This window comes from Patella vulgata, chromosome 3, assembly GCF_932274485.2.
Source record: "Patella vulgata chromosome 3, xgPatVulg1.2, whole genome shotgun sequence".
NCBI classification, from domain to species: domain Eukaryota; kingdom Metazoa; phylum Mollusca; class Gastropoda; family Patellidae; genus Patella; species Patella vulgata.
Genome location: NC_065881.2, coordinates 39,553,272 through 39,561,709, shown reverse-complemented (window position 1 = coordinate 39,561,709; position 8,438 = coordinate 39,553,272). Strand labels below are relative to the sequence as shown.

At 38.0% G+C, this 8,438-nt stretch overlaps 1 protein-coding gene across 1 annotated transcript in view; it reads left to right on the top strand.

The window, feature by feature from the left end:
• Window positions 1-4,609: 4,609 nt before the first annotated feature.
• Window positions 4,610-8,438, top strand: part of LOC126815324 (GTP-binding protein RAD) — a 55,467-nt gene continuing 51,638 nt past the window's right edge. Inside the window, exon 1 of the mRNA XM_050540901.1 lies at window positions 4,610-5,619. Within this exon, the coding sequence (XP_050396858.1) occupies window positions 5,016-5,619 (604 nt within the window). The 5' untranslated portion in view covers window positions 4,610-5,015. The remainder of the gene's footprint in view (window positions 5,620-8,438) is intronic.

Genomic DNA, 8,438 nt, shown 5'->3' with positions numbered 1-8,438 from the left:
TCCTTATTCTAACTGTATTGGGAGAAAATAGCTAAATATAAGTCGAAAACATCGACCCAATTAGTAATCATTAGTAACGAGACAGGACATATACAATGTATTCATTTGATATCGCTTTTCATTATTTTGTGATGTTCATACAGCCAACAATATTATTTGCTTGTTTATATGAGCATGCGATCCTCAGTGACAGAAAAGCGATGGCAGCTAATGCCACCGTCAGACCAGGTGGCGTTCGTACTGCGCTGCTGCGACCGTACAGCGCCTAGAAAATGCACAAGGTCGCCGACAAACGTAAACACAACGCGAGTAAATACCCCAAAAAATTACAAACTTGAAAAAAGTCGCGTTCTTATACCACCGTCAGGCCAGGGTGGCGCCTTTACTGCGCTGCTACGGCGACGGAAAATGGTCATTCTCAACCATGGAGACCACAGCACGAGATCTGGCGTTTCCACCACGCTTTTAAGGCGCTTATGGCGATCTTAACGCGCTCTTCGACTATTTTCCGTCGCCGTAGCGTCGCAGTAAGAACGCCATCCCAGTCTGACGGTGGTATTATAACGACGTTCATACCATGTCATTTTAAGTGCGCTTTAGATTATAAGGTCTGTTATTGAGTCATGTGATGTGGTTTCGACCCAAGCTTGTACATGATAAGGTATAGGGCTGCAATGTATAGGGCTGCCTGCCCAACCTCGTGGGTTTTCGCTGAGTCCGCTGGTATTATTCCAGTGCTAAAGACCCCATACGCGCAAGCAAATTATTGAACTAAAATTGTTACCATATTATATTTTAGTCCCGAAATGACCTAGTTTGTGTAAAGTGGAAGTTACTCCGCCCCCTTCCCGGCAATATTAAAGCCCCAATTATCAACTTCCGGCTTTAAGAGACGTTAGATAATATTTACCCTGTGTAGGTCTTTGATACCGAAGAGTCTGAAATCGGTTCCCCAATATTTACCACCTATCACCATATGCTCGTAAATGATGCAATTGAAGCCAAATAAACTCCCAAGGTATCCCGAGTGGCGAAAGGATTAAACTGTTACTGTTATACTAATGAAAGATACAGTATATTCCTATGACAATGAAGATATATTTGTAATTGGATCAGGTAAATCGTCGTCTAGCCAATTAACCCACAATTACAACACCCTCCATGCTAATTATTCTTCAAAATACTTACATTTTGCCACCCATTTTTTGTGAAAAGTATTTTATCTTGTACATTACAATAACATAATTATAATTTTAGTCATAATATCCAAATGTAAGCATGTTAAACCATGATGAGATAATTACTTTGTATGATTTCTATATATCCGTGTGGGAATGTCTACATTATTCCATCGTGACAAAAGGAATGTACGCTATTGATGTCCACTTAACCGCAATTACATACTGCCAGAAAGTCTTTCGGCAGCTATATATTTAACACAACTATTTTTTATTGCTGTGGAAATGGTTCACGGTAGAAAGCGTGATATTAAAAAGAATGTATCAGTCGAATAAGTTAACACTGCAAGCACACCTTGAGAGCCAGATGAGCTAGTAGTCACCCGGTGCATCCCCTGGTAATAACTAGCGCCCTAGACAATTACTAGCGCGCTAGATACGTAGCCTTGCGCTGTAGATAATAGATATCCCCTCATCCTTAAATTTGAAACTGCATAGCGTTAAGCAGTGACAGAATTTGCTTACACTTTCCAGAATACTCGCTATCACTTCTCAATTGAGTTTATATAGCTAATGACAATTGCTCTTAAACCGTATTAAACATGCAAAGTTCAATGTTTTCTCATAGCTAAATATTTTTTTATTGTAATAGAGCAGAATACAAAATAGGTGGAAAATAAACGAATCTCTATTTCCCTGCCTACGCCGTTTGGCTGATTATCAAAGACATCGCTACCTGGTCTAGCGTTGACCGATCGACAATATACTAGAGTTACCTTCCCTTGCAGAATAAGAACAATTACGAGTTCCCATAGCTGGTTTTGTATTTATAAGATAAAAGATATCCAGAAGCGATCCACCAATTTATTATACCAATATTGGAATACGCGACGTTCTACCAATCCCTCAAAAGGTGTGAATCGAGTAAACACCAGATTTTAGACGACGAGCCCATGGCCGAAACGTAATCAACCGTTTCAATTATATTGATTGGTTGATTACGTCACTATTGTGCCCACAAACCATATTTTCAGTACTGTGGTAGGAGCTAGTATGGACAACAAAGGAAACGAGGAAGCGGATCGGATTACGAGTGAACGACCCACTCGAGGATACACCCTGTTGAACTTATTGAAGACTGCAAGTACCAAGTCGTCGTATGCACATGTGGAAAAGAGTGTACCACTAGACAGATATTAGATTGATATATATAAAGGGCAGAGAGAAAGGATTTGATAAGGATGAGGGTGATACATAACTCTCAATACTAAAAACCAACTCTTCCCAGAACCCGAACTTATGATTAAAGTTGGACTATGGGAAATGGTGAAGTAAGACAAGAGTAGAATGCCTAAGTTAGTAGACGCTTCCGACAACTAAACACTATTCCATCAACACCATGAAAATAGATATGCATGTTAGAAAAAATACATAGGCTAAAGAAACACCCACCAATCCAACACCAATTGGGCCAGCTAAGCCCATTATGTTTTTTTTTATAAATAAAGGGGAGGAATTCCCATTAAACCAATCCATGGCCATAGTCCGCAAATGAGAAAAAAATCATATTCTACTATACAGGAGCAAGTTTCCATTTCTCCTTGTTGCCTGGAAGCAGGCGTTAAACCCCAGCGGTTACTATTACTAGTAGTGATATATTCGGACCGTCCCGGTGCATCCCTATTGCCCTATACAGATGTTCACTGTGCGTGGTATGCGGTTAATATGAGTGGTGGACAGATTCTAAAGTCTAGACAAAAACCAAAAACAACCCGACCGTGTGTGCTCCTTTTTCACGTCCCACGTCCTGACTTTGTGATTTACGAGCGAATGCCACACCCTGTCAGCACCAGGTTGATAGATTATCATATTTATTTTTAAATGAATATAAACGGAAAGATGCTTATCACTTAATAGCCATTAAAATTGCAATGTACAATAGCTTAGTGGTGTAAATAAATAATATGTAAACACATTAAGAAGTTAATTGACCGTTTTCATGTACGCAATACCCGTTGAGCTGTTTGATCATCAGGTCATCGTTGGTTTGGTTCGATCTTAGAACAGTGGAATAAATGAGAGAAAAAAACAACCAACCCACCTTATACTGGTCATCGTAGAGCAGTTAATCTAATACTTTATGGTAGTGCTACACGTTCACGTCAATATAAGGCATCTGCACCGTACAGATAAAGGTGCATTGTGACACAAGCCCGATAAATGTTTTCCGTATTTAAAATAAACAAAAATGTCCTCCAAAAAGCCGAGGTCCCGTTGGCGTACATGTAAAAGAAACCTTCTCAGTTGGAATTCAATGAAGAGTAGGCAAAATTTCCCTCATAGCACACTGTACGAAGTCAGTCCATCTTAGCACACTGCACGGAGTCAGCCCATCTTAGCACTCTGCAGGGAGTCCGTCCATCTTACACGTCCATCGACATCATGAGATTCCCCATGCTATAGTATGTGTTACGATATTAATAATATTTTTATATCTCGTATTCTATTGTTTAAATAAGGAGTATTATCGGACGTCTTCAAAAAAAATTCACAGAAATACCATACTATATACATATATTGAATATACCAGTTAAGAGTACCTTTTAAAAGTTCTCGCTCAAGTGGAAAAATGAGATGGGGTTTAACATCCTACTTTTCTGCACTAAGCGGGATTAAAAAAAAAGGGGGAGGGGGCGTGTGCTATGAAGGACATTTTCCCCGTACAGCGGCACTACATCATTCTCTTTCAAATTTCAACTTTCAAGCGTTCCTTTACTTTTACGTGCATGCGAACATGTACACGGGACCGACCTGGTTTAGCGTCCTATCTAAACGACTAGACTCTGTGCCTTGCTATGCCCACCTTGCTGAACCACTGACAATGGTAAATCACCTGGAAAATCCAGGGGAACTTTCTCGACGGGATCAAATTCCGGATATCCTGGTTAATGAGCCAGCGCCTGAGAGAGAGAGAGAGAGAGAGAGAGAGAGAGTTTAACGTCCACTCGACACAAAATAGGTCATTTCGGGACTAACATCTAATATTGTTCAGTTTTTCAGTTTTATGTCAGTAACTCGTTCGCGCGTAGGGTTCTTTAGCACTGGGAGGAAACCAGAGGACCCTGAGAAAACCCACGAGGTTGGACAGGCGACCCTACAACGCCACATGACTCAATGACAGACCTTATGATGTGTGGAGTTGGTAGAATGGTAAATTAAAATCGTATTATTCTATTGGTTTTTAGGTAGCCAGGTACTTATTTTATTTGAAAAGACCCAATACCTGAGCTAGAATAACTACCTTTGGTTTGTTTGTTATTAATGGTAGAAAGTCTATTATAACCAATGACTAAGCAAGCCACGTGATTATACGAGAGAATCGCGTGGTTTGGCGAATAGAAATATAAATAGCAGCAGATGTATACGGGATATTAAAGATTCCCCCAAGACTGTGAAGGTTGTGTTTAGTCGTCAACAAGCCAATACAGCAGTTGAGCCAATATCCGATAATAATAGCCAACGTATAGAAGTGCTTGTGTATCAAGTATTGATCCTAGATCAACATTAACCAGCACAATACTTCATAAAATATACAATAGGCAAAAAGTTTCTTGTTTTACAGCTCCTTAATTCCTTATTCAAAATGGATTTTAAATGTTTGCCTGAAAGATATGAAGTTTTACAAACAAAAACTTATTAAGCTTTAAAACCAGACTTTACACAGCACAATTTGAGGATTTTTTGGTGTGGATTTTATTTAAAGTGTTTAAACTGGATACTCCGCCACCCCGGATTAACCTAGAAAGCAACGGTGCCTTTTTTGCAGATTTCGGAATCATGACTCAGGGAACACATGAGGAGAGGTTTGAAGAGCGGAGGAAAAGACGGCCCAGTGCTTCCTCCCAAACTAGTGGAAACAGTGCAGGCAGTATCGCCTCCGAAAATGCTCTTCCCGTACCTTTCGGTAACCAACTCCTCATTGCTTCGGCACCTCACTCTCGGGCATCATCATTCAGAAAACCACGCCCTCCGTCCAATGAACTTGAGGTCATTGTACCTGCTTTTCGGCGAAACAGTGTGCCTAATTGTGCCGTTAATCTGTTAAATGTGCCCGACCAAGAAGAAGATGTGAAGGGATCAGGCGGGCGCTTGCAGCGTGTCCGGTCCTTCAAAACGACGTCCAAGGGAGTCGTAAATCGTGGAGATTCCTTCAAAAAGAAAAGTTCACGAAGCCTCCGACTTATGACAACAGGTGTGGACCACAGAGACCAAAGAGGGAGATACCTTGCTCCCGAGCAAGAGGGGTCTATTCATTCACACAATTCAAATGCACCTAGTTACTATTCGGTGATTGTTCTTGGAGGAGCTGGTGTAGGCAAATCAACTCTGACACGACAGTTCATGACCTCGGAATATATCGATACATCAGACACTGGCGGAGGTAAGTTCAGTACTAACTATTCATAGAATAAAATTGAAAACCGGTTGCTATCAAATTGTGCAAATCCAAGCAAATGTTATATTTAATGTAGGGAGACAGGGGATTCGATTCGGAAAAATTCCCACAAAATCTAATTAAGAAAGCAACGCAGTCTAAAAGATCGACGTATTCTGTAGATGTTATTAGATACTAAAATTATTTATAGCAGTTGACATAACAGAACGCTGGCAGGCAACTCGGGTCAAATATCCCAAAAACTTTTATCCTCAAAGGTGAACTCCGTGTATAGTATATTGACTTATCTGAAACCATTGCCAGCACTAAAATACAAAACGATAAAGAAGTAGCGTAATTACATTAGTAACTGATAAAATCACATTCCAGTCTCTTATGTTAGAATTTTCATCTCAAGTTGTAAACAGTTTAAAGAGATTTTAATGATCTTTACGAATGTAACTATCAATAATAAATATAAGTGGCATCGTCAAGATAATATACAGCACGTTTCAAATCAACCATGAGGGATGTTGTAAAGGATTTCGGTGTGATTTATCGTATTCAGCATCATGACAACCCGGAAAATGTTTCCTGCAACTGAATGTCACTAGATAAGGGAAAACGAAAAAAAATAGAAATAGTCCGTACATTCCCTTGTTTTTATTCATTGTATAGTTAATACCAACGTGATAATGCACGGACTTTTTCTATTTTTCTCGTGTTCTCTTATAGTGTGACAGTCAAGTCTTTTTCTTTTTTTTTGTTGAATTGTCAGATATCCTCCCACAATCTCATATAACAACTTTTGGTCTTCGAAGGAATTATTAGTGAGCAGAAATTCGCCCTTGCATCTGTTATCACTCGTCACTTCATTCAATTATATAGAAGGATAACTCGTGTTTTCCTTTTGCATTCATCACTTCCCATTCATCTTGAAATCTTCATAACGCATCTATCTTAGCAATTTTCTCTGTGTTAAAATTAAATTCGGAACGTGTTAAGCCAGTTCTATCACATTATGTGATAATGACTGACACCAATATTGTCCTTTAAGGTCGTATATTAAGAATTACCTACCTTTGAGGGCATCTGTTGCCCCCCCCCCCCCAAATAAAAAGACAGCCACCAGAATGAAATGGTATTACTCCTTAATTATGAACTTCTGTAGAAATGATCACACCCAAGGCATTTTATTTCCACTCAGTTAATCGAGTTCAATTGGAATGGTCGGTCTGGGTTACCGCTTTAAAATTATAGGTGGGACAGAAAAGGGCTAGTAGATATATGAACCAAAATTAATGTTCAAACCATTGAAGATGCATTATGTAAGAGCTAAATCAGCCTATACTACAGATCTTTATGTTGGCCTCAAATGTTATATAAATTATTCATATGACAAGTTCATAATCAACTCTCTAGATCATCGGGTGGTTGTGATTTTAAACGGATTGGAATACGATCGCCATTTAATAATTTATTTAAAAATGGATAATCGTGACTTTGTTTATTATCGTAACAACGGTAGCAATAACAATCGATACGACGCGATTCTTCAAACAGACATAACTTAGCTCAGAATGGAATAATTTGATTGAAATTTCAATATATTCCTTTTTCATTATCTATTTTTAAACTATTATAACGAGGACTGTCAGCTCTTTATCTACATCTTACATAATGCATCTTGAAAGGGCTGCGGTTGTCACCGTGTACCATTTTAACTGATAATTAAATCACTAGAATATATTCATAATGATCATTGATAAATTATGCGAATTATTATATGTATGATAATATGAAATATAGCTGATGTTGTTTATCAGAGATTTAATCTTATTATAAGATTACCATATTAATTAATATCCCGCCATACATTAATAATGTACTGTTAAATACCACAGCTTAATATGCTCTTTATCTACATATATCCTACAGTATAGATATATAGCGGTACTATAGACGCTTTATCTGGTGTCTGATGATACACCAAGTATCTTAAACATTCATTTCTACCGCGATTGGTGATTTAATCAAGAATTCCCGCTAATACACAGAATGCATTAATAACAAAATCTTGTCAACAGCCTTGTAATTCAGATGTATGATTTCAACACTGCAACTTTGTGATGTCTGTTGATTTGTAAATAAACTCCATATGATGAACCATGCATGACAGATCACTTAAATGGTTAAACTTAGCTAACGCCCTGCAACAACGAATTCATACTAACCTGTGCAATCTTTGGAATGGAAAAGATTACAAGTGCAGCAATCGCAAAAATTGTGTGATTTCATTGATCTAACAGATTTTGTTGTACTTTTTGTACAGTAAAAAAATAGACAACAATGTGCATGGTGTATATAACAATATACCAAACGTGGCAATTAATTTATAAATATAACCTAAAGCATGATTACCTTTTTCATCGTTCAATAACTTACAATAATGTATGAGCGTGAAGCCAAACATGTTTTGAAAGTAGCCATGACAAAATTGCTACATGCCGTATAATTACAGACAACAAATCCGACTGAAACAGATACGTTGTTTACCGTATTTTTGAAGCACTTGTCTATGAAAATGACATAATATATTTTTTACCAGCTCAAGGGAAACGAAACGAAAACATGCTGACAACCGTGTTTTAAGATTACTTTGATAGTATACTACAACCCGCTGTTGTTTAATTACTTCTAAAAATGTTGAAATTATTTTCCGAAACGAAAGCAATAATATTGACAGTAAACTAAACTGAGGCAGAAATAGTTTTTGCATTCTTTTCAGAATAGTTTCTTGTTTACTAGTCTGTCTATTAATCTGT